General features: G+C 39.8%; 1 protein-coding gene across 4 annotated transcripts in view; it reads left to right on the forward strand.

Moving 5' to 3' along the window:
- Positions 1-27,110, forward strand: part of DENND2C (DENN domain containing 2C) — a 90,406-nt gene that overhangs the window by 45,057 nt on the left and 18,239 nt on the right. For 3 of the 4 annotated variants that reach the window (XM_060625428.3, XM_060625430.3, XM_060625431.3), the window contains exons 2-12: positions 4,656-5,667; positions 6,189-6,325; positions 6,920-7,032; positions 7,749-7,919; positions 12,478-12,574; positions 17,656-17,700; positions 20,210-20,397; positions 23,402-23,511; positions 25,499-25,568; positions 26,210-26,287; positions 26,886-27,026. In XM_060625428.3, the coding sequence (XP_060481411.1) occupies positions 4,847-5,667; positions 6,189-6,325; positions 6,920-7,032; positions 7,749-7,919; positions 12,478-12,574; positions 17,656-17,700; positions 20,210-20,397; positions 23,402-23,511; positions 25,499-25,568; positions 26,210-26,287; positions 26,886-27,026 (1,971 nt within the window). In that variant the 5' untranslated portion in view covers positions 4,656-4,846. Of the gene's footprint in view, positions 1-3,391; positions 3,481-4,655; positions 5,668-6,188; positions 6,326-6,919; positions 7,033-7,748; positions 7,920-12,477; positions 12,575-17,655; positions 17,701-20,209; positions 20,398-23,401; positions 23,512-25,498; positions 25,569-26,209; positions 26,288-26,885; positions 27,027-27,110 lie in introns of those variants that run through there. The other variant, XM_060625429.3, reaches the window with a different exon arrangement.

A 27,110-nucleotide genomic window follows, 5' to 3' on the forward strand; every position in this document is an offset into this window, starting at 1 on the left:
TTCAAACTCTGATCTTTTTATCTGTAACTCAGCAAGGCTTTCATATTCTGTGCTGTTTTCTGGAAAGAACCTCCAGGGTGAAAACTGGGCCAACATAGTGCCTGCCTCATTTGTTTTTCTTCTTTCAAACATCACAGCCCTGTGTTGTCTGTTATCCAATATGTGAAAGCATTTATTTAATATATAAGTCTTATTTTATAATCCTTTATGTTGGGAAGGTGAGTGTAGTTCATTTACTCCATCGTGGCCAGAAGTAAGAGTCTTCCTGGTCCCTTTCATCACTTTTCTTTCTAATTGAGGTAAAATTCACATAAAAAAATATTAATCATTTAAAAGCATACCCTTTAATCAGTTTGTGGGACACCTGGGTGGCTCAGTTGATTAAATGTCTGACTCTTGATTTCTGCTCAGGGCATGATCTCACTGTCATGAGATTTAGCCCCATGGAGCATGGAGCCTGCTTAGGATTCTCTCTCTCCCTCTCCCTTTGCCTCTTTCCCACTCGTGTGCATCTACACTCACACTCTCTCTCCCCTAAAATAAATAAACATTAAAATAAATAAGTAAAGGCATATCCTTTCATCAACTTTTAAACCAACTGTTAGAATGTTCCATATTCTTCCTATTTTGTCAGATACTTATATTTGATCAAATAAAATATTTTACAGGATTTGGAGCGAGACACTCTCCCATATAAGACTTGAGTTAGTAAAGTAGAGCGTCAGTATTCTCTTTCCCAAAGAGTATTTCACTTACCCGAATGGACTCAAATGGGTTTCTTTTAATATGCTAGTATCAGAATCTTATATATGATAAGTTATAGTATACATTACATTTTAAAATGATAAACTACAGTTGATGTGTTTCTTGGGTGAAGTAAATATTCAGAAAAGAAAAAAAATAAAAACAAGGAGGCATTATTAAGGATCACCTCTTTGGGAACAAAAAACAGAAAAAAGAGTTTGATTCGTATCCTTTATTTCAAGCATGCTGTTATATTTTGAACTTTTAAATCGTGCCTGATTTTTCATATTTGTACTTCTGCTCACTCGAGGAACTGTTTCTTCAGTTGAGATGCCCATTGTGGTTATTGAGCGCTCTATCCCCTCTTTTTGTGAATCCTCCCCGACTTCAGTAATCTTTAATGGATAGAGAAGGCTGACTCATCTGACTCATTTCATGGTATGAAGAGAAAAAAATTTTTTGAAGAATTGTTGAAGCTGTCATATTCTCTCAGTCTGTGTTTTTGTTAGATCTCTTCAAGCAAACTTGAGAAAGAAATCTCTAGGGACAAATGTGTGAGTTGGTGTTAGGGAGTTTTCTGAAGATGAAACTGTGGAGAGATCTAGGACTTGAAAACTGGGCCCCCATTTAGGGCTTAGAGTGTCCATGATAGTGGAAGTCAACGCAAGAAACTGGGGAGGTGGGTGTGGGGTATAAAGGATCACACGGAGCCACATGAAGGAGGTGCTGAAGTTCAAGGTGGCTCCGAATTTAATTAGGTTAAAGTCAGACATGAGATGCCTGTAGGAAAACAGCTGAGGCAATTCTTGGCTTAGTGAGCGATTCTTATTTTTTGGATGGGACAAAAACAGAACGTGTATATAGCTTATATATAAGAACAGGGAAGCCACATTATAAAGAGTTTGATCTGTCAAAACTTGGAACTATGAAATCAGATACAAAGACAGATTCTCTATACTATCTATATAGGCAGCCATCTAGAATGCATTAAAACGTTTTTGTTTTTGAAATAGTTTGTCCACTTTTTGAAAGCTACAGTATGTTAATACATACATTTAGGAGCAAGTAGCATTTCTCTTTATAATTCCTCCTGGGGCACCTGGGTGGCTCAGTTGGTTAAGCATGTGACTTCAGCTCAGGCTGTGATCTCAGGGTTTGTGGGTTCAAGCCCCACGTTGGGCTCTGTGCTGACAGCTCAGAGCCTGGAGCCTGCCTCGGATTCTGTGTCTCCCTCTCTCTCTGCCCCTCCCCTGCTCATGCTGTGTCTGTCTGTCTCTCAAAAATAAATAATAAACATTTAAAAATATTTATAATTCCTGCTTATGTTAGGAGTGTCCCGTGTTGCTCCGCTACTCCATTGCCACTGAAACACTGTCAGTGCACATCATTCATATTTGTGTGTGAATCTCATAAAGTCAGCATTTGTTGCTAGCAATTTTCAAGTTAAAAATTTCTTTAGCCATAAAAAATTTTTTTTTGTTAGCTTTAGCAGATTTCATCTTTCTTCCCAGTTTGACCCATTCATACATTACATACATTCCTGCGTTACATACCTTCACGTACTAACAAAGGAAAAGTAAAGAAAACATTAACAAGGACTGCTGACAACCTCTATTGGGCTCCTAGGAGAGAGAAAAATACTGTTGACCCTTGAACGACACAGGTTTCAATTGTGTGTGTTATAATTCACTTATAGGTGGATATTTTTCTATAATTACAGTACAGTACTGTAAGTATATTTTTCTTCCTTAAATTTTCTTAGAATTTTCTTCTCTCTCTGTTTATTGTAAGAATACAGTATACAATACATAGAACATACAAAATATGTATTAATCAGCTGTTTATGTTATCATTAAGGCTTCCTGCCAACTGGAGGCTGCTTTTGGGGGGGGGAGTCAAAAGTTAGATGCAGATTTTCAACTCTGCGGAAGCTCCTCCCGACCTCCGTCAAGGATCAACTGTACTCCCATCTTGTCTATAGTGAAGAAAACCCAAGACTCAAGGACACCCTAAAACCCTTAGGAATCCTCTGTAAACATCAGAAGCAACAAATGGATTTTCAGTTTTAGCAATGAGCAGTAACTGACTGGACCTTCAAATTGTATGCGTTAGCCTTTTACTGAGAGTTCTGGGCCTGGGTGCCAGATGGTGCGGGCGGGTCACACACAGCAGGGGCTGGGAGCTGTGGTGGCAGCAGCAAAAAAAAAAAAAAAAAAAAAAAAAAAAAGATTGAGAGAAAGAGAGAGTTCTGCAGCAAGAGCTTTGGTATTTCGGGGTTTTGGAGTTTTTTTCTTCCCACTCACATTAGTTCAATTTCTTAAGGTTATGTAGAATTTTTCTGCATTGGATCCTCATCAAAGGTTATTTGCTGGCAAAGCTGGTTTTCCTAGAAACTTGTAGGAATGGTTTAAATGAAAGTTGATAGAAGTCCTGATGAGCAGCTGCCCTGCCTGGAAGAAATTGTGTGTGTGAACTGTCAGCTGCACTGACAGAACTGGGCCACGATATTTTCCTGCCTGTTAATCAAGGCCCCACAGACAAAGCTCAAGGAAGGATGACCCCTGCCTCAGGAAGTTTTGAATCAGTTACTATTTATAACCAGTATAGTCTGACTTGAGATCAGGTCTTTGCTCACTTGATAAGAAAAGTTCTTTGCCACATTGTACATTTGAGGAAACATTTATGAGCCTAAATGAGTGAAGCCTGTATGTGAAAGGAAGGAGTGTGTCAGTGGCTGTAAGTATTTTTGCCAATTTGGGCCAAGGGTGTGGTGGCAGAGATGTGGAAAGTTCAGTCAGTGACGAAATAGGTTATTATATTTTATTTATTTTTTTTTTAATTTTTTTTTAACGTGTATTTATTTTTGAGACAGAGAGAGACAGAGCATGAACGGGGGAGGGGCAGAGAGAGGGAGACACAGAATCGGAAACAGGCTCCAGGCTCTGAGCCATCAGCCCAGAGCCTGACGAGGGGCTCGAACTCACGGACTGCGAGACCGTGACCTGAGCCGAAGTCGGATGCTTAACCGACTGAGCCACCCAGGTGCCCCATGGTTATTATATTTTAAAGCAACTAATAGTTAATGGCACATCGGATGGTCTTTAGCACTGTGCAGGCAGAGTCCTGTGCTGCTAATAGTAAAGCTGACATAAGAGGATGTGAAACGAGGGCTAGGGTTGTCCCCAACATAGGACAAAGGGGAGGAAATCAGGTATTCACGTGCTTCCAGACTAACTGGCTCTTCCTCTGGATGCATACATAAACCTTTTAGTGATTCGAGATGTATTTCGGTGTGTGTACACTTTTTTTAATACTCTGCTGGTCTTTGTTTCCTTAAGAGAAGGTCCCATAAAGAATTGATTTTAGGGGCACCTGGGTGGCTCAGTTGCTTGAGCCTCAGACTTCAGCTCAGGTCATGATCTCGCGGTTCACGAGTTCAAACCCCACATCGGGTTCTGTGCTGACAGCTCAGAACCCGGAGCCTGCTTCGGATTCTGTGTCTCCCTGTCTCTCTGCCCCTCCCCTGCTTGTGCTCTGTCTCTCTCCACCTCTCAAAAATAAATAAAATGTCAAAAAAATGAAAAAAAAAGAATGGATTTTACAAAGTAACATTGTATACTACTACGTGTAATCTCTTATAAAACCTCAGTCTACCTAACTTTAGGAAATTAAATAAGGCAGAACATTAAAGCTGATAATTTGAGAAATATCACAAGTTAATATTTTCTCTGTATTATATCACCATCTTAGGAATGCCTTTATGGAGTTGAATTACTTAATGGATGACAGGCACATTTTTGCATGTGCAATGTAAACGAATTATTTAGGGATAGATAGAGGCAGTGTTTTAGTAGTCTTTAAATTAGGAAATTCTAAAACTGTGTTAACATATTCTTGTCTCATTTTAATAGGAACATTCAAGATAAAGTTGTAGCCATTTTCAACAAGGACCAGTGATCAAAATCCTTCTTTTTAAAAAGAGACTTCCAAGTTAAACATGAAAGGAAAATACTAGAATTGCTTGGATTCTAACTGACAGGATAAAGAATACAGTATTTCACGGTTACTTATGATGGAACCTCAGTAGAATTCACACTTTGTCATGCACCCAACTGGGAACATGGATGCCGGTTTTTCTCGTTCTGCTCTTCAGACCCTGTCAAGAAGCCACTGCAAAAATATCAAACAAAAAATTTCTCAGTGGGAAGGAAGAACGAATGGTATATCTAACCCAGAAAGGTGGCATCCAAAGGACTTTGGAGTGAGGTATAATAACTGTCATCAAGAGATTCTTGAGAAAAATCCTGTTGCTGAGGGAAAGAGCAAAAAGTTGGACGCAACCAGCTCTCAAAACGTCGGTCTAGATATCAATGCAGATGCCAAAAGCCAGGACCAAACTGAGGGTGAAAGTGAGAAACATGAAGATGATCGTACACACCCATTTAGAAATGAATCAGAATCCAGTTGGGTATGTTCTCAGGTCAAACAGATTGAAAGCTGGAAAGACGTTTTGGATGCAGAGACTTCCTTACCTCCAGGAAATTTCTATACCTCACAGATACTGTGGAAGAAAATAGAGGCACTTCCCCCAGATAAAGTCTTCAATTTGGCTTTAGAACATTGTGACTCTTCAGAAAAAGAACTGAATTTCCAAGTTCCAGATAGTTCATATGGAATAACCAAGAGCTTAGAAAATATTTACTCTGAACCCGAGGGACAGGAATGTGGACCTTCTATAAACCCTTTGCCCAAGCCTCGTAGGACGTTCAGATATTTATCTGAGTCTGGTGTTGTGCCATGTAAAGAAAGAAACTGTGACAGAAAATACTGTGAAAATAATTCTTGTGCAGAGTCTTCTTTGGCCTCTTCTCAGGAACCCGAACCAAAGAAATATGGCAGACAAATCAGAGGGAGATCTAAAAGGTATGTTTTTATTTGCTAGGTGATGATTTCTAAGCATTGTCCTTACGGAACTACTTCCCTGCATGGGTTAGAGGCCTAGGTTGATTCTACAGATGTTGATTAACCCGAGGGGAAAGTACCTACAAAAGGAAATAGAAGTATAGGTAATATGTAAGACAGTGTACGGACCCAAGAGCATCAGAAAGACTTGAGTTTTATATTTTTAAGAATGTGTAGGGACGTAAGTACATTCTTCTGCTTCATTTAGGGCATGCTGGCTTTGGCTTCACTTTTCACTAGTGGGTTAACTTAATAAAGGTACACGATAAAGAACACGAATGTAATTAGCCAAAAGCCTCCAATTTTCTCATGGCGCATGCTTATAGGGTACCAGCCTAGTTTATTATTCTCAAGTATCTGATAAAGCACCTTTGTAATTTTGCATGCAAGTCCTTTACTTACAGATGTCTCACTATCATACCAATTTAAAGAATACTAGAGTTTTAAAACATATAACTTTAAAACATATCTCCTTTCTTAAGGAAATCCTTTGAATTTGAGGATATTCAGCACTTTCGAAATCGGAACTCACAGAAGATTCATGAAGAACTTGGAAGAAATTCTGGCTCAGCACTTTATTATACACAGTCTGAGGACAATATCTATGAGGATATCATATGTATGTGTCCACAAACTTTGCAATTAAATTTAATGAGTGTGTATTTGGTGGTGGAGCTCTTAACTATAGGATGGTATTTTGTTTTATAACCATGCATATCTTGCTGGGGAGAGGGCCGGGGCGGGGGGGAGAGGGAGAGAGAGAAAGAATCTTAAGCAGTCCTCACGCCCAGTGCAAAGCCTGACACAGGGCTTGACCTCACGATCCTGGGATCATGACCTGAGCTGAAATCAAGAGTCAGACACTCAACCAACCAAGCTACCCAGGTGCCCCTAGATATTTCTTTTTAATACGGTAACTTTAGTCGTATAAATTCTTTTGTTCTTGAATGGTTTTTACAGTTAGTTTAGTGGACTGCTCAGTTCCGAAGTAGATGTTTAGGTATAGTATTTTGAGAATGCTTTTAGCTCGGTTAGATGCCTGAGTGGTCTATAAACTTAAAGTGCCATTGATTTTGAGACCTACATCCCTATAGCAATATAGAATACGAAGCTGAACATATTCAGTCAGTTCTTTATTTCTTTTCCTAGCTGTAGTCACTTTGTTTCCATTTAACTACATTTCTCTAAACTTTTTTTCCCATTATTTTTTAAGATCCCTCCAAAGAAAATCCATATGAAGATATTCCAATACAGCCTTTGCCCATGTGGAGATCCCCTTCGGCCTGGAAACTACCGCCCCCTAAAAGTGCTTTCAGAGCACCAAAGGTATGACCAAAGAATTAGTGTAAGAAAACATTAAATATAATTAATATAAGAAAACATAAGAATCTTGTTTATGATCTCCACAAAAAGATTAAAATGGTTTAACTAGGGCCAAGATGAAGAGGTTCTGAAATATGGGTTTTGTTGGTAGTGGTGGGTTTTTTGTTCTTTGTGGGGGGTTTTGGGCAGCACACAGCTTTTTGTGTGCTTTGGTTTGGGGGGACTTTTTTTGTTCATTTACTAGCAGTTCAGAAAAATTAGAATATGAACACCTTTAAACAAGCCATGAGCTTTTCGTTCCACTGTAGTTAACCACAGCTCCCCCTTAGTCTCACGACAGTCTGTGGCCTAAATTACCTGTCTCATCCCTGAAGGCATTTGTCACCCCTGCAGGCAAAGGCTGCCTGAGTTAATGAGGACTCTGAGCGGTTGTTTTCTGGAAATTTGATTACCTTGTAATAGAACTTGGGATTAGAAGCCTGAGGGATGTCTTTACAAATGGTCAAAAAAGGAATTATGGTATCCTCAATTGAGATGACTTTAAAGACAAGATAAATCTTTTTCTGAAATAACTTTCCTTTCAAAAAAGGAATTATGGTATCCTCAATTGAGATGACTTTAAAGACAAGATAAATCTTTTTCTGAAATAACTTGGCCTTGAGAACATAGGCATTACCTAGATGATCTTACCCTTACTGGTACATCTTCTCCTGTTTTAGCTTCCTCCCAAACCTCAGTTCCTGCACCGGAAGACTATGGAACTGAAGACCTCCCAAGCTTTTTTACGGTCAAAGCTCACAAAGGATACAACTTTGCCTGTCACTTTAACGGAATGGAAGCTTTTCCGAGCTGGAGAAGTTGCAAACAGGAAAAGGAAAAATCTTCCAAGGGTAGGGACTCCAGTACTTTAATTCTTTGACCCTTACTTCATTTCCATAAATGAGAATAAATAAACTTTAGACTGGAACGAATCCTAGGTTAGAACTGATCTATTGGGATGAGAAGATTTGGAAAGCGGCCTTAAATTTTAGGTTTTTGCTCATGAAAGAAAAATGCGTGAGTGGCTTTTGCCAGGGTTTCTCTATGGATTTGGAAAATTGATTTTAGATGGAGGGTTCACTTCATTTACCTTAGTTCTCATTAAAATCAGCTGCCTGTGTCAAGGAGGCACTAGAATCTCCTATAAGAGGACATTCAACGATGCTGGCTTCAGTGTGGTTGTTCTCACTCATATATATAATTGCTGAAGGGAACCGTTTTGTGCCTGAGTTTACAGATTTTCAGTAATAACAAAATATGTACCTTTAATTTGGGGCAAAAATTTCCATTCAGCGGGAAGAGAAAGGAAATTTGACTCTTGGGAATAGAAATTATTAGCGATTACATTAAATAACTGATATCTCTCTCAAGGGGGAAAAGGCAATAAATCTAAATTATGTTGACTATTAGAACCAAATATTAGCTATTAGAACCAAAATGAAGACACTGGGATTATTTGTAGACAGATACATGTTTTTTAAGACATATATTTTTTTTAAGGAGGGACACTTCAGAAACTGCATGACAACATGTTTAAATGTTTATGTTACTTGGTTCTTCTGTAATTCAGAATGTTTTCAGGGTAACTATGTAGAAATGAAAAAAAAAGCAGATCATTTAAATAGTCTTCCTTAATCCCATCTGAATTAGCAATATTCATTTAGCACACAATTTTTGCACCTGATTTTAACATTAAACAAAAGTCACAGCTGTTTCTTGGTTTAGTAACTGCTGATTGGTTCCTTGGGAAATATTCTGTTCCACAATACTTTAATTCTTCTGATCTATTTCCTGCCCCTCCCTCCTTAATATGTGAAGAGTTAAAGACACACAGTTTTAAAAAAGCACTAAACAGATCTCTGTCAGTGGAACCAAAAAATCCTCAGCTGTTTAATCTCCTGTGTATGGTGAAGAATATGTAAAATCAGATGTTTAAAGAGTTGCTGGGCATTCTACAGTAGTCCCCTGATACATCATGCTGGCACGACAAAGCAGCCTCCCACATGCCCGGAGACAACAGATCATGTGTTCACAGGGGTGAGAATACAAACACAGAAGGAACTGCATTGAAGATATTGTCCTTGGAATGACATTAACAAAATATTTGGGAATAATAGATTGTAGATTTTAATGAGATTGAAGGAAATTTGCAGTTCTTTTAACTTCATGCCTCAGTATTTTAGGTAATGTGGATCCCCCAAGTACTCAAAGCTTATTCTCTTTCTGATTATGGGTGATATTATCCAACTTTCCTTTTCTAATTTTTCCCCAGTGGTCTTTTTGAGAAGTGAGGTGGGAAAATATGACCATGAACTCTTACTCTTGACAGTCAGGCAGGAACAAGCTGTTAGCATTTCTACTGCGACCCTCCTTGGATTAAATCCTATTAGGATGTTCTACTTGCAAATCCGATTTTGACTTCTCGGTATCTTCAGCAACAACATTCCATCAGGAAAGCAGTTTTCATTTACTTCCCCTTTGATGACTAGAGCTATCCCTGGAAAGGAAACTGGTTTCATACTTTGAAAATCACTGATCTAGTCCATATGCCTGTTCCCCACCCTTCCTCTCTTTCCCTCCTGTGAAAGCCTGTGTGGGATTGTTTGCTACAATAGATTTCCTCATGTCTCATATTGTCGCGTCAAGTGTGTATAGCAATATGGTTTCTACCATTCCTTAGGAAGAATATTCTACAACATTTCCTACAACCACAAGGTAACTCTTCCTAACTCATAACCAAAATTTCCATTTTATTACTTTATCTCATAGTTCTAGAACAGATAGTTCCTTTCCTTTATAATATTTGAGTCTACTTTTGAGTATAATTTTCAGATGCTCATTAATAACTATACTATTTTTGTTCATTATGTCCCCAAAATACATGTTTACTTTCATATGTCTTTCCTTATAGCCCCTAACAATACCTTTTTATGTTGGATTCTCTTGTTTTTTTACAATGGTAATATTTAAGAACACTGGTAATTTTTCACTTGAATGGCAGCTACAAAAATCTTTAAAAGAACAAACGCATCCAAAATGTGGGAATAATCTGCATATTGGAAGCACATGTTTCTCACATGTTATTTTTCTTCTGCTGGACTGATTCACTGCCTATGGATTGCCAGGATTGCTGGAGAAACAAGGACAAAAGAGAAAACAAGAACATTCTTCTCAAACTTTGTTGGCTCTTATGTTCCTAACAGTTGTAATTTGAGGCATTAAATATATTAAATCAGGATTAATAATTAAGAAAAAGCTTGGAATTTTAAGAAGAAAGAGAAATAAACATGGAAAACTAATGAATTCCTCTTTTTTATTTTTTTAAGTTTGTTTATTTAAGCAATCTCTTCACCCAATGTGGGGCTCAAATTCACAACCCCAAGATAAAGAGACGCATGCTCTGACTGAGCCAGCCAGGCCTCCCAATTCCTCCTTTCAAAAGTGGCTGTTCACTGGGGTGCCTGGGTGGCTCAGTCTTAGGCTAAGTGTCTGACTTCGACTCAGGTCCATGACCTCACGGTTTGTGAGTTCAAGCCCTGCATTGGGCTCTGTGCTAGCCTGGAACCTGCTTCAGATTCTGTGTCTCCCTCTCTCTCTGCCCTTCCCCCACTCATGTTCTGTCTCTCAAAAATAAATAAAAACATAAAATTTTTTTTTTAAAGTGGCTGTTCATCAGCTTGATTTTTTCCTCTTTTTTAAAAAAATTAAAAAAAAATTTTTTTAATCTTTATTTATTTTTGAGAGAGAGAGACACAGAGTGCAAGCGGGGGAGGAACAGAGAGAGAGGGAGACACAGAATCCGAAGCAGGCTCCAGGCTCTGAGCTGTCAGCACAGAGCCTGATGCGGGGCTCGAACTCACGAACCATGAGATCATGACCTGAGCTGAAGTCGGACACCCAAACAACTGAGCCACCCAGGCGCCCCTGAAATATTTTTTTACTTGAGTATTGTTGACACATATTTCCTCCTTTTTAAAAAGTTTTTTATTTTAGAGAGAGAGAGAGATAGCACGCATGCACAAGTTGGGGAAAGGGGCAGAAGGAGAGAAAGAATCCAACTCAATCCCAGGCCCTGGGATCATGACCTGAGCCAAAATCAAGAGTCAGACGCTCAAGTGACTGAGCCACCCAGGAACCCCATCTTTCCTTTTTGAACCCTACTCTGTGTATGTGTGTCTGTGTTTGCCGGTGTCTATCTGTCTCTTTCACACACACCTCCCAGCAGCAAAGAAAAAAATTCTGAGTAATGTTTTTTAAATGGAACCTGGTTTTCATCCTAAAGCACATTTGAGAGCCTCCTATTTTTATGACATTTGTAAAATAAATTGTAATATTAGTGCTCCCAGTAGCCAAGAGAGTATTTGCTTTAACAAAAGCTTTGTCAGCGTGATTATCTTTTTGTGAAGAATTCCTGGGAACAGAAATAACTGAGCCTTACCCCACCTTCCAAGTGGAAGGAGTATTCTGCTTCCTACTCTGGGTGATAGGAAAGGCTTGGTCAACAAATAGAGTGCATGGGATACCTGGGTGGCTCAGTTGGTTAAGCGTCCAACTTTGGCTCAGATCCTGATCTCACAACTTCTGAGTTCCAGCCTCGCATTGGGCTCTGTGCTGACAGCTCAGAGCCTGGAGCCTGCTTCAGATTCTGTGTCTCCGCCTCTCTCTGCCCCTCCTGTGCTCATGCTCCGTCTCTCTCTGTCTCTCAATAATAAATAAACATTAAAAAAATTAAAATAAATGAATGAATTTTTAAAAAACAGAGTGCAATAGGCAGGTTTCTTGCATGTTGTGATGTGGAGTGACAAGGAATCGCTCTAAGAGCCTGTGCTGGGTCCTTCTGGAAAGAAGATAGCCTTTCCTCCTTCTCTACCCATGTTATATGGATTTTCTATTAGAACAACATATCATATTACTAAAGATCAGTGTAGATTCAAAATTGAAAAAATGTCAAGGTTTTTACTTTTAAAAAGGATCTTTCTCTGAGTGAAAATCATTAGTAAATTAATATGAAAATTTGGTGTTGAATCTTTAAAAAAAAAAAAAGAAAGGGGAGGTACCCGGCTGGCTCCGTCAGTGGAGCATGTGACTCTTGATCTTGAGGTTGTAAGCTCAAGCCCCACGTTGGGCATAGAGATTACTTAAAAATAAAATCTTTATTATTTAAAAAAATTTTTTTAATGTTTATTTATTTTTGAGAGAGAGGGAGAGTGCCTGAGCGTGGGAGGGGCAGAGAGAGAGGGAAGCAGAGGATTCGAGGCAGGCTCCGTGCTGTCCGCACTGAGCCCGATGTGGGGCTTGAACTCACAAACTGAAAGATCAAGACCTGAGCCAAAGTGGGACGTTTAACCATATGAGCCACCCAAGTGTCTGGTGTTAGTTTTAACTTGTGCTTTGTTGGTCTTTTTTCAGCTCGTATTGAAAATTGCTGATGTATTTGAGTCTAAGAGAGGGAAAAAGAGGGTAAAGTTACACCCATACACTGGAAAAGACGTACCTCCCTCAAAAGGTAAGAATTGTTGCAGCTGTCCAGAGCTACCAGCATTTGAGGGGAGAGTCATATAACTTAACATTTATGTAAATTATAATTCTTGGTTTACTTTCCTATCTATCCCACTTAAATATAACTTCTTTAAGATAAGGGATTATTTCTTATTCTTCCTCAAATCCCTGCCAATGAGACTAATTTTCATAGGCAGATTGCGTTATTTTATAATCCTACTTTGATTTATAGTCTCTTTCAGTATAGACTCTTTCAGTTAGACTCTCAGTAGAACCGAGAATATTAGGTATATAGAGACCACAGGTATGTGGCACAGAACTGGTAGTCATCTACTAAGTTCAGTAGTAGTTTCATCCTTCAGATGCCTAGATAAAACCTACATTGTCTTTTTAAAAAAAAAAAATTAATGTTTTTTTTATTTTTGAGAGAGACAGAGTGAACAGGGAAAGGGCAGAGAGAGAGGGAGATAAAGAATCCAAAGCAGGCTCCAGGCTCTGAGCTGTCAGCACAGAGCCTGACGCGGGGCTCGGACTCACAAGTGGTGAGATCATGACCTGAGCTGCAGTTGGACATTTAACCAACCGAGCCACCCAGGAGACCCAAACCTTACATTGTCTTAATTAAGAAACTCCGAACATCCGTAGTGAATTATTAGAATTTTCTTAGCCTCATGCAAGATTCTTAACTTGGTTTTCTGACAAAGAACATGCAGAGTTTAGCAGTTTTTGTCAAGCGAGAAACAACAGCCAAGTCATAACCAGAGAAGAATGTTTCCTATTTTTGCCGACGTCTAAAGACAGAAATTTCTTAATTTCCCTTGAAAATCTGTTCTGCATTCCAACAATTACAATCTGAAAATAAAATCCTCCCTGCTCCAATTTGAGCCTCTTTCTTCTTACTCTAAAATCAACTAGTCACCATTTTAGATACAAGTTTCCATATTTTCAAAAGCAGTGATCAAAACATGTTCTAATCTTCTCTGCCGCAGAAGAAATCATTTTGGTTATTGCTGCTAATAGGAACCACTTACTGAATGAAGTAATAGATTTTCTACATACTTTATCTCATGTGTAACGTATGACAACACTAGGACGCAGGGACTGTCCTTATTTTACAGAAGAAGAAGCTGAGCCAGTGGAGGAAGTGTCGGTTTGCAGAAAGGAGCATGGTACCATGAAGTCCTACCCTTTTCTGTCACCAACAGTTACTCGCCATTTTTCTCATAAATCTTGATTTTTAGCAGTTTAATGATTTCTCCATGTGTTTTTTTTTTTTTTATCCTCAACAAGGATATTGTCAAAGGCTTTTTATGTGTATATTTCAGAACTAGGTACAGAAGATGAAAACTGGTGCCAGCTATTATTCTGGACCCTTTTAGACTCATTATCATTAATCTTCTAAATAGCCTTTGTGGCAGACATTATTGTCAACTGTTTCTAGATAAGGAAATAAATTGTAAATTGCAAATTATGTAAGATTTCAATACACTGGGGCCAGGACAAATTCTTATGAAACATTACCATTTTCCTAAATTAATAGCAGTCTACTGGCAGCTACATTCTCGATGCTTATGCTGCACTAAGTAGGTTCTTACTGATCTCTTACTTTATTTGTATGTCTTATGCCTTATGGATTAGGAACATTTCAGTAAATTTGGCTCTAAGATAAGTTTTGAAAAGCCAAGTCTTTTTTTCTCTGTATCGTTATTGAAAAAAACTCGACAGAATCAATTGTGAACTTACAACAATCCCTAAATTGTAACTCTTCCCCACAAGTGTGTTTTTCTTTTGCAAGGCTCAAAGAAAATATGCATTTACCCAGCCTCTGTAACCAACTCCTTCTGTGGGCCTGAGGAAGTTGTCTCATGCCTGAGGATCTCTTGGCTCCACAGTTACATTTTCAGATTTTGTTTTCCTCCTTAAGCTTTTGTCTGTAGATCAACAATGACTGGTAGAACCAGATAATTGTATTTACCTACTCTGTCAGTACATGCTAGGTTTTACTGAATCTGTTCCAACCTAAACATTTCTTAACTTTTAGTTATCAGTTGTTACAAAATGATTTATTGCCCTTCTTCAGTTCTGTCATTATAATTTTGTGTGTTGAAGTCACGTGTAAAAAATGGACAACCTATTTCTTTTTTGATCCCTATAGATTCTAAATAGATTTTCCTATGGGCTTGTAAGCAAGCCCCTTAACCATCATTCAGTTTCTTGGAACACGGATCATCAAAACCTACAGATGTGAATAGAGGAAAGCCACCTAAATGAGCTTTTGTAGGGTCTCTTCCAGTTGTATTACTTTTCCTTCCTTTCCCCTTTCATTTCTTTCTTTCCAGACACTTGATAGGCCCCTAAGAAGTGCCTGATGCTAAGGACACAAACAGGACTCAGGAGCTCACGGTGTTTGTTCCTTCATGCTGAGTAATACACCATAGCTCCAGTGTGCTTTCTATCATGGTGGTTAATTTGAAGTTTAAAGCCTATAAGATGGTAGCTACACTTGCAGTGAGCACAGCATAATGTATGCACTTGTCAAATAGCTATATTGCACACCTGAAATGTATACAAGAGCATGTGACTATTGGCCATGAGTTCAAGCCCCACATTGAGCATGGAGCCTACTACAAATAAATTAATTTTTAAAAATATTTTAAGTTTATTTATTTATTTTCAGAGAGAGAGAACACAGGCATGTGAGTGGGGGAGGGGCAGAGAGCTAGAGGGAGAGAGGATTCCAAGCAGGTTCTGCACTGACAGCGCCTGATCATGACCCAAGCCAAGATCTAAAGTCAGACACTCAACCAACTGAGCCACCCAGGTGCCCCTAAAAAAGTTTTTTTCTAGTAAAAGAAAAAGGGGGCGCCTGATAGGCTCAATCAGTAGAGCATGCAACTCTTGATCTCAGGGTGGTGAGTTCAAGCCCCATGTTTGGGTATGGAGCCTACTTAAAAAAAAATTCAAACCCCCAAAACCTATACAGTACACAGTATTTAAATAGGTACTTTTTCTGTTACATGTCTTATGAGGAAGCAACATTTTTTAACATTCTCTTATTCCTTATCATAAAATTTAAATGAGCACAGCAAATATTAAAATAATGTAGAATGAGAAAAAAATGAAAACCCAAGGTTTCCCAAACCTCCTACTACTCCCAGAAAATTTTATGCACATGCAAATAGTTTTTTCTACCCAAATAGTTTTTTTTAAAGAGGAGTGAATAATTCAAGTGTGTTGTTTATTTATTTTTTAAATGTTTATTTAATTTTGAGAGAAAGAGAGAGTGCTTGTGGGGGAGGGAGTCACAGAATCCGAAGCAGGCTCCTGGATCCAAGCTGTCAGCACAGAGCCCAGTGCGGGGCTCAAATCCACAAACTGCGAGGTCATGATCTGAGCCAAAGACGGACACTCAACCGACTGAGCCACCCAGGCGCCCCTACCCAAATAGTTTTTTATACCATTCAGACTTTGTATATATTGCTTTAAATAAAAAAAAAATTAATTAATATATTTCAGAGCTCTTTTAGTATCAACACATAATAGACATTTTGATTGTTTCACACTTTATTCAACCTATGGATATTGAAGTTCTATGTATATATATATATATTTTGCTCTTCAAACAATGCTGCATTATATATCTTTTTGTATATAACTTTGTATATTGGTAAGAATACAGCTATAGAATCAGTACCTAGCATTGGACTTAACCAAAAAATATGTACATGTAAAATTTTTATGATTTCTGCCAAATTGCCCCACAGATTATAATAACTGCTTATATTTCTACAGACAGCATTTGAAAATGACTTTTTTGCATAATCTTTACTAATATTGTGTTTTATTAAAGCTTTTTAGTTTTTCCCATGGCACGGTTGAATATTGTAGCTTATTTATTATTTTAATTTACATTTCTTTAATTTTAAATTTGGACAGTTGTCATGCTTATAGAAAGTTATAAATCTTTTTCTATAGATTGCCTATTCCTACCCTTTATTCCTTTTTCTGTTGTGCTATAATTTTTCTAATTCATTTGTAACAGCTATTTGAATGTGAAGAAATGTATCCTCGTGTCTGCAATGTGTATTACAGTTATTTTCCCCGTTTATCATTCACCTTTTGAATTTAGTAATTTTTATTAGGGAGAAATTTCCATTTTTATATCATCAAGCTTATATATTTTTCATTTATGACTCCTAGCCTTGTTTTTCTTGCTACAGAAAGTCCTATTTGTGTACTTAGCATCACACACCCCTTAGTAACCTCTGGAAGTGTCTGGAAAGAAAGAAAAGGGAAAGGAAAGCAGGTTACAGAAAGATTTTTCCCTGTCTGTGCACTTTTAAATTATGCTTTAACTTTTCAGACGTAATCTAGGAATTTTTCATTCACTTGTTCACAAAGCTGTGTGTATAAGTGTGTGTGTGTGTGTGTGTGTGTGTGTGTGTGTGTAAATTGGCCATGTGGCTAGCACTGTGGTGCAAAATACCCCCTTGTAAAAGCATAGCTTCTTATAACCAAGGTACTTAAAATCTGGGGAAAATAAGAGCAGTTCAAAGCAGACTGAGTACTGTAAGAATTCGGAGTAAAGGAATGCTGAATTTGGCCTAGAAGTAGCTTATAAGCACCATAAAGTAGCTCAGATGTTTCTCCGTAAATTTGTGTGGTTATCCCTCTGACCCCCACATGTTCTTTTTACTCTGAATTCATGGTTAGTTCTGTGTTGAGGTTTTTATTTAGCCAGGTTGGTGTCTACCTTTGATATCTTGTTTGGGAATATAAGGACAAGGACATGAATGTAGCAATAGAATCTATTCTGAGCCAGACTTCTTAGAATCAGGGATGAGCTGAGGAGGGAGGTGGGGTGTGGGAAGGAGCTAGAGTAGATTAGTTGCCCCTCTGGTCGTGAGCGGCTGTTTTCTTTTGTGACTGCCCTACCCTGTTGTAACCAGGTGGTCTGGAGAACGGCTCAGCGTCCTTATTACCCCTGACTCCAGGGCTCCCGGCCCATGGAGACTTTTACACTGTTCTCATCCCCATGGACTCCCTACTGTCGGACAAGACAAATAGAAACTCTTTCTCTCTTTTCAGGTGAAACCAGTGGGAACGAAAGTGATGCTGAGTATCTGCCAAAGAGTGAGTGAGTCAGTGGGGCTGCTCCCTTTCTCGTGATGATCATGGTCATGGGTGGAGTAGCACCTGCCTTTGGGATTGAGCATGTTTTTCCCACATTCAGCTTTATTTAGTGGGTGATATTTTTATGATAAGACCTGCTGAAATTTGGGGGATTAAGCAGTACACTGTTAGATGTTCGACAGCGTTAAAAACCTCCCGTGGTGGAATGAGGCAAACAGTACGGCTCTTAAGATGGAGTGTTCTTAGGGGAGCAGCGAAACTGCATGTTCAGACATAGGTGCAGGAGTTTCCCAGCAGCCAAAACAGAGTATGTGAATCATCCTCTGAGACAAATACATACCATTAAATATCTAATTTTTCATAATCACTCAAGTGTACTTATTTAACTTTGACATCTCTGATACTGAGATAGGAAATATCGATCTATTTCTCATTCACAGACATTTACTTATATTTCAAATTATTGTGCCGTTTGCTTTCTACTAGCACATAGAATCTGCCATACATTTCTTGACTGTATGTGTTCAGACATATCATGGTCTCTGTATCCTTCACATAATGGATTTTCATAGCAAATTATATAGTTCCTGTTTCACTGACTGACATATCGAGGCATGGAGACAGTCAGAGACATGAATTGTCAAAGCTGAGTGTAGGGCAGTTCCGAGCCTGATACTCGGGTCTTATGATTAATAGTCATGTGCTCTCTCCATTGGCCTGGTTGCTTCAGGTGTTTGATTCTGTAGCCTTACTAAGGTGAAACTTAAGTCATCATGAGGTTCAGCCTGGATGTGTAAGGATGACAGCTAATGCCGTTGCTGCTGAGAAACAGGACGTAAAATTTTCTTGATTTGAACTGAGCTTTGCCTAGAGCACTAAATAAACTGGATAATTCGGGGGAGCCATTTCGAGATGAATTTTGAAGTGTTCTTAATATTTGATCCGTGGTGTAACTTCTTTTGGGGGCAGAGTGTGTCACATCGCAAAAGAGAAGCAAACAATTAGTCAGAGGCTGCGTCTTTCGATCGTGGCTCAGAATAACACATCATCAAATCTCTGGGCCACTTAGACTATTTCTTCTGCAAGTTCTGCATTTCCTCTACAGGAGACTACCCCACATTGTCCACAGTTTGGAGATAAATGAGAATAAAGGATAAATGCTAACCAGTTTTGAGTGGAATTTCTCATATTTAAGTAGTATGCTTCCATAATTTCATTCTTTTGAGAAATAGTCTATTAATAGGTGTCTTCTTTTGGTTCATTTTTCCCCTCTTGGATTTAACACCATATATTGATGTAAGCATGTGTCCGTTGTGAGTAATATATGCCAAGGAGAGAAGGGTAAAAGGCAGTTTTTTTAATGTGAGGATAGTTTTTATTTTAATTTTATCAAACTCATCCTTTTGTGTACTTAGCCTCTGTAGGACTCTGTTCTTTTATCAGATCTTCCCCCCAGCATGTACACACACACACACACACACACACACACACACACACACACACACGTGATTTCATGGTCCCAATGATGAGGGAAACAAAGGCAAGAGAAATGCAGCTTAAAGTAAATTTCCTTACAGCCTGCAGCCCACTGATAGACACCTGAAACATGCAGAGCGTGGCCTTCCTCAAGGAATTCATGGCTGCCTTCCTGCCTTAATGTTTATGTTTTATTAAAAACTAAAAGTAGAGGCACCTGGGTGGTTCAGTTGGTTAAGCGTCTGACTCTTGATTTTGGCTGAGGTCATGATCTCACAGTTTGTGAGTTCGAGCCGCACATTGGGCTTCAGGCTGGCAGTGTGGAGCCTGCTTGGGATTCGCTCTCTCCCTCTCTCTCTCTGCTCCCCTTCCCTCAAAATTAATAAATAAACTTTTAAAAAACTTAAAAAAAAAAACCTAAAAGCAACCTTATCTTGACAATAGTTACATCTTCAGGGTCCTGGAAGACCCTGCCTTCAGCATCCGGAAATTCCTTAGAAACTCACTTCATCTCTATCCCCCCTCCCTCCACACACTCAAAAGTATATAATCAGTCTCTCCTCACAACCCTAGTGCAGCTCTTTCTGCCCACGGGTCCTGTGCCCATGCTATAATAAAACCTCATTTTTGCACCAAAAACGTCTCAAGAATTCTTTCTTAGTCGTTTACTCACGAACCCCGCTTCATAATTTCATCACCAGCCAGTGGCATCTGTTGTCAGGCCAATGCTTTTACCTGACGTTTTCCACGTATCCTGGTGTTACGCCGCGGAAGCTGGGAGAGCACAGAATATGTGTTGGGACGCACCTAGAGTATCGGTTGGGACACCGCGGGCTCCTGGGTGCTTGTGAGACTCTGTACTTGTTCCCCAAGTATGTCATAGCCCTCGCAGGGCTGTGTGGCAGACGTCGGTTAGTCAGCACTCCGTCAGCCATGACTGGGTGAAGATTAGTCCATATGGGTCATGACCTCTGGGTGCTGGAGGGAAGACGGGGCTACAAAGGAAAAACAGTGCTCCCTGATTTCATTGCAGACCGCCACAAGCGCTTAGCCCAGCTCCAGCAGTCTTCCAAGAGGAATCCTCACTACCAGACCTTAGAGAGGGATCTTATTGAATTACAGGAGCAGCAGCTCTTTGAACTTTTTGTGGTGGTGTCCCTCCAGAAGAAGCCATCGGAAATAAGCTACATTCCCCAGGTCATACAGCAGTTCCCTGGCAAGGTAGGTGCAGGGAGACCAAGAGGCATCCAGGAGTGTTCTCGTGTCTCTGTGTTTTATCTCCGCTCTTCTTTCTATTGTGATCTCAAGCAGCTTTTACTAACACTGTACCTTTTGTAGGATCTGGTAAGTGACTCTGGTGACGTCTCACGTCTGGCCTGAGCTGCAAACAAGGGCAAAAACTTATTATCCAAATTGTTTATTTATTTATTTTTTTTTTGCTCTGCTGTTTACTAAGTGCCCTTTAGCAAGTTGCAAAACCTCAGTTTTTTCATTCTTTTTTTTTTTTAATGTTTGTTTATTTTTGACAGAGAGACAGAGCATGAGTGGGGGAGGGGCAGAGAGAGAGGGAGACACAGAATCTTAAGCAGGGTCCAGGTTCTGAGCTGTCAGCACAGAGTCCGACGCAGGGCTCGAACTCACAGACCGTGAGATCATGACCTGAGCTGAAGTCGGACGCTCAACCGACTGAGCCACCCGGGCGCCCCTCAGTTTTCTCATTCGTGATGAGGGGAACAATAAATATGACAGAACAGGATAGCAGTTTAGAGCATGGACTCTAAGCCAACTCTCTGCACCTGCCACTAATTAGCACTGTGACTTTGAGCAGTTACTTAACTGCTCTGTGCCTTGGTTTCTTCGTTTGTAAAATGGAGGTAATCATAGTAATGTCTATCCCGTTGAGTTGCAGTGAGGATTAAATGAGCTGTATAAGGCACTTAGAATAGTGTCTAGCATATAGTCAGCACTATAGAATGTTATCCATTATTAGTGAGGGTTTAATAAGATAATGTATTTAAAGTGCTTAACACAGTCCCTGGCACATAGTAAGCACTTCATAAATGGTAGCTATTATTAACAAATATTATTTGATTTTCTGTCTTATGCCTGAGAGGGCATAACATTAAAAAGCAAACAGGAACCCCACACTGTAGATTGAGAGAGAAACCACAGAAGAAAACAAAAAGTTTTATAGTTTATTTTGTATTTAATTTTTCCTGCTTTTTGAACAACGGGTCCACAGTTTCATCTTGCAACTGTGCTCTGCAAATTATGTAATGAGCCTTGGTAAGGTGTGATCCCTTTAAACAGGGAATCTCCTCACTCTCCATCTTAATACTTGGACCATGTCTCTTATTTAAGTTATCTGCTCAGCTGCTTTGGGACTTGAGATTTAAACCCCCACTTACGTGTTTCACCAAAAAAAGCTAGTGGAGCACAACTGTACTGGAATGGAATCTAAGAGACATTTCCTGCATAAGTTCTCATTAGAAAAAAAAAAAAAAAGTGCTAGGGCACCTGGGTGCCTCAGTTGGTTAAGCGTTTAACTTTGGCTCAGGTCATGATCTCGTGATTTGTGGGTTTGAGCCTCGCATTGGGCTCTGCACTGGCAGTGCGGAACCTGCTTGGGATTCCCTCTCTCCCTCTCTTTCTCCACCCCTCCTCCGCTTGCTCTCTCTCTCTTTCTCTCTCTCTCTCTCAGAAAAAAATAACCTTAAAAAAAAGTGCTCAACAACATTCCTACTGTAAACAAAACTGTTTAATTTCTTATAAAATTCTTCAGTGTAGCCTGAGAGCCACAGTGTCACAACACTGAACCATGAAAGTCTAAAATGATGTAATGCAGATAGTCTTGAAGAGTTCAATTTCCCATAAAGAGAAGCTTAATTTTTTTTTCCGATTTTTCAGTCTTACCTTTGCAGAAATCTCGAGGTTGCAACAAAGCCTGAATTAACGGGCTCAGAGCCAGATAAGGACCCAGCTAAGTCTGGCAGGGATTCAGGGATGTTTCTAAGCAAATTACTTAGCATCCTTGTGCATTAGGCTCCCATAAGTTAAGGAGGGAGAGAGCTGACCAAGTCTCTCTTGATTGTGTTGTGGAAAACCGTAAATGAAGACGATTCCGAGTCATTTAACAATGTAAAAATAATAGAAGATTAGACAACTGAACTTTTGTTAGAATGCTTTTCCGTTTCTGAAGAGCTAAATGAATGTCTAGGTGATTCAGAATGGCTGCATGTTTTGTTTCAGAAATTAAATTAAAGGATTAATTTGTATTAGTTACATGAGGGTGCTATGGCTATAATAGACTTATTTTCTGCTTGTTTCCATACTAATTTTTAAATGTCTTTTGGTTTAACTAAATTTAGATTGTTCTTTTAAGTATGATACCAGACTTGCACACAAAGCCCTTCCACGCTAAAATTTTACAGGAAGTTGCAAACTAGTAATTAGTTAGCAAAGATTATATGCTAAAGGAAATGATTATATATGGGATAGATTCTAAAAATAGTATCTTTTCTTTTTTTTTCTTTTCTTTTTTTTTTAATTTTTTAACGTTTATTTATTTTTGAGACAGAGAGAGACAGAGCATGAATGGGGGGAGGGTCAGAGAGAGAGGGAGACACAGAATCGGGAGCAGGCTCCAGGCTCCGAGCTGTCAGCACAGAGCCCGATGCGGGGCTCGAACTCACGAACCGTGAAATCATGACCTGAGCCGAAGTCGGACACTTAACTGACTGAGCCACCCAGGCACCCCAAAATAGTATCTTTTCTAAATAACATTCAAAACACCTTTGACTATTGATCAGAGAGTATCTGGCACTAACTGGGCTTTTGCTATCAGTGTGCTATAGAATAGGTTTTTATTTTATGTCCCATGATTTATTAAAATATTGGGTTTCCACTAGTATGTGAATCCTGAATTACGATTCCACCTCTAGACTAGAAACTATTTTCAGCCACTCCTCTTACATCAGATTATAGGATCTCCACAAGTAACTATTTCTATGTCAAAATAGGATTCTTTATTCTTAGTAACCGTGTTCTCAGTGTATCTTCAGTGATTACTGGCCTTGGCCTTCCTGTTGTGTGAAACAACACAACACTGTGCTGAGATGACTACTTAGGCTTATCAGAGACGTCTTTTCCCATGACTAGGCTGTTTTGTATATATAGTCTCTGCTTACGTAGAATACTAGTCACCTATAAATGTTCCGTTTTTCAGGGTGATCATGGCTTTAAGCAGTCCAAAGACACTGAAGAGAGGCTCAAAGTTATCCCCAAGTTTTGTTTTCCTGACTCAAAAGACTGGGTGCCAACCTCAGAACTCAAGAGGTAAATGGGTTCCTTAATCTGATTTCTCATTTTTGGAACTGCAAAAATAGAATCAGAATGTTTGAGAAATGGGTAGAGCCAGCAGTTAAAGCTATGTGGACACTGTAGCAGGTCAAGGATGCAGTGGGAGGAAAGGAAGAAACAGAATTAGAACATTTCCTATGTGAGTTCAAAAAAGAAAAACATGGAATAGTTTCAGTGTCAAAGGGAAGACGAGTTTGAGAAGCTCTGCAGTTGGCCAGTTCTGCGGGGGGAAAAGTTCCGTTTTATGTACAATCAGAAATGCCACCAAGTGGACAGAAAAGGAAAAAGGACTTGGGCTTAGGGACCCTACTTAGGAGGTAAAACAGCGGTGTCTGCACCTTGTTCCTCCTTCAAGTTGACGGAAGCCACAGCCCAGATTGTACGTTCCCCTGCAGAACTTGTACAAAGGGAGGATCCAGATTGGGAGGTGTGAGCATATTGAGAAGGGAAGATAAGGAATTTCTTCCTGGTATCTCAAGGGAACTGTGTTCAATTAATAAACAGTTATCCTCCCTGAATCCTGCTTGTAAGTAGATAACTGCTCAGTTCAGAACTGTAATTATTGACCGTGCTATTTAGGTGGAAAAGCGTGATTCTGGAACCGTGTCACATACAGATAACCTGCTGGAGGAGAGCCTCGGCTGTTGCCTAAGTAGCTGCTCTGCCTTTCTGCCTCACGTTGCCTCCAGTCTGAGCTGCTGTCTCGCCTAACCAGTTTGGCCTGATGGCCACTCTCCTCTCTGAACCATCAATCCTGATGGTCTTAAGCTGTCAGGTGCACTGCTAACTGCACAAGCAGCTTCTTTCATAATGGCCTGGCCGCTCCATAGCTGGCTTTTCTGCCCAATGAGTTATATGGGTTTTTTTTTTTTTTCTGGAACATTTGGGAAATACAGAGGAATAAATAAAAAGCGGAAGTTATAAGTCACTGGCATTCTGGCACTCAGAGATAATAACTATGTTGGCATATTCCCTTTCAATCTTTGTTTTTGGCCATATATAGATGTATGTATTCACTGCTCAAATTTGGATTTCTTTGATTTTTAATGAATTTCTTTCTTGGTCTTCTTTTTATAAACTATACAGATGAATTTCTTTCTTGGTCTTCTTTTTATAAACTATGCAGATCTTTTTTTAATGTTTTTTTGAGAGAGAGAGAGAGCACTCAAGAGTGGGGGTGGGTAGAGAAAGAGGGGGAAAGAGGATCTGAAGCGGGCTCTATGCTGACAGCAGAGAGCCCGATGTGGGGCTCGAACTCACGAACTGTGAGATCACGACCTGATCTGAGGTCAGAGGCTTAACTGAGTGACCCAGGTGCCCTGCTCTGCAAATCTTTTGCTTATGTTTCCGGTGAGGAGCTGATAATTTTCCTAGCAACTTTTATAGTTAAGGATATAACCCTTTGCCAGTCACTGTTCCATAGGACCTCTCGGAACTAAATAGAAGAATTTGGAAGGGAAAAATACCTTTCCTAAATGTTAGACTCTATCAGATATTCACTAAAAGGAAAATAGGCTTGATTAATAGCTAGACTGGGTAAATAAGAAAGTAAAAGGCAGTGGCATCAGAAGGTCATTCTGTACTTTCTCTCTCACACATACAGTGTCAGGCAAGATATTCTCAGGCCTGGACATTCTTCCTCAGGAGGAGGGTGGCTTGCAATAAATGTGGTATTAATGCCTCCTCTTACATCACAAAATGACTGCTGTTGGACACTAATTTTAAATTGTTTGTTCTGGGGCGCCGGGGTGGCTAAGTTGGCTAAGCGTCTGACTTCAGCTCAGGTTGTGATCTCACAGTTTGTGAGTTCGAGCCCCACGTCGGGCTCTGCACTGTGTGGAGCCTGCTTGGGATTCTCTCTCTCCCCCCTACTCTAAACAAACAAACTTAAAAAAATAGTTTGTTCCATGAAGAATGTAATAATTAGTTGTTTAGATCTCACCTATCGACTATTTTTTTTCAGTGAAACATTCTCCTTTGTCTTAACTGGTGAAGATGGGAGCCGCTGGTTTGGTTACTGTAAGAAGCTCTTGGTAAGTACCAGGCTTGTTCTACAGGCAGGGCTGGGCAATAGAGTCTGTAGTAGAGTCCAGGGACACCTGGCGGGCTCAGTCGGAAGAGTGTGCAGCTCTCGATCTGGAAGTCGTGAATTCGAGCCCCATGCTGGGTGTAGAGATTACTAAAAAAAAAAAAAAAAAGAAACAAACAAAAAAAGAAACAATAGAATCAGACTAGGAACTTCAGAAACTCTATTTCTAGATGAGTTTGAGGGCTGCATAATCACCCATGTATTAAAGAAGCTGCATTAGCTTTAACTAGTAAGAGCGAGGTTGGAGTTAGCAACGAGTGTCCCAGAATAAGAAGGGTGTGGACTTCTTCTATTACTTGTGTGTTTGTAATAGATGAAGAAACCAATGACAGAGTGGTTAAATATCAGCCTGGGTCTATTCAAGGGATGGCGTGAATTAAGCCATTCGCGGGAGCTCTGAGTTACTTGCTTCTTGTTTAGATGCTGCCACTAAACCTGGAATAAATCATGCTATCATTTTTTTTAGCATTTTCCCATCTAGCCTTGGTTCCTACTCTGTACTAAAGAGTACCAAGAGAGTATTCATAGTTCAAATTAACAAAGACTTGTGCCGCGTCATTTTTGCTTTGATGTGTTTTGTTTTAGCCAGAAGGCAAAGGGAAGCGACTCCCTGAGGTGTACTGCATGGTTAGCCGCCTGGGCTGCTTCAACCTTTTTTCCAAGGTGAGTGCAGAATGAGCCCTGGGAAAGGTGCTGTGCTTCCTGGGCTCCGAGTACGTTTTGTTTCTGATGATTTCACTGGGCTATGTCTTGTGACACGGACTCCAGCATACTACTTTAGGAAGGGTTCTCAGTAGTAGATTAGAGCCACAAGTTTGAAGGTTTACATTCGTCTAGACTAGACTATGTTTACATTTGTCTAGTTTACCGGAGTCACTATGTTGTTGCGTCATCTCATTTTGATTTGCCAAACCTCCCAGCTTCAAGGCGAACTTAGCCCGAAGCTTACCTTGCCTCATGAGTCTTTCCCAGACCCCAAACTGCAAGATATCACGGTCGGTGTCCCCTTCTCTGCCCCTACCGTAGGGAGGTGGAAAGGAGCTCCTCTTCTAAAAATAAGTGGATTGATTTGAGTAACTTTTCTTGGAGATATAAAGATACCCCCAAGAGATACGAGGCCTTTAATGAACTTTTTTTTGTTGCGGAAGCTTATCTGTCTTAAAATCTGTTGGTGTAATTTTCAAGCTTGTGCACCAAGTTTGGTAGTTCCTTATGTGTTTGAACTGAGTCCCTAATAAAGTAACATACGTTGCACGTGCAGATTCTGGATGAAGTGGAGAAGAGAAGGGAAATGTCTCCAGCCCTGGTTTACCCATTCATGCGAAGTGTCATGGAAGCTCCCTTCCCAGCTCCTGGACGCACCATCACAGTTAAGAGCTACCTCCCTGGGGCTGGCGATGGGGTAAGTTAGCTCATGTTGAAAAGGCTTGATAGCCACCAAAAAGCAGGCCTTACACTAATAGGCAGAATTTCCAGAAGCCTCAGG

Source organism: Panthera onca, chromosome C1, assembly GCF_046562875.1.
Source record: "Panthera onca isolate mPanOnc1 chromosome C1, mPanOnc1 haplotype 2, whole genome shotgun sequence".
NCBI lineage: Eukaryota > Metazoa > Chordata > Mammalia > Carnivora > Felidae > Panthera > Panthera onca.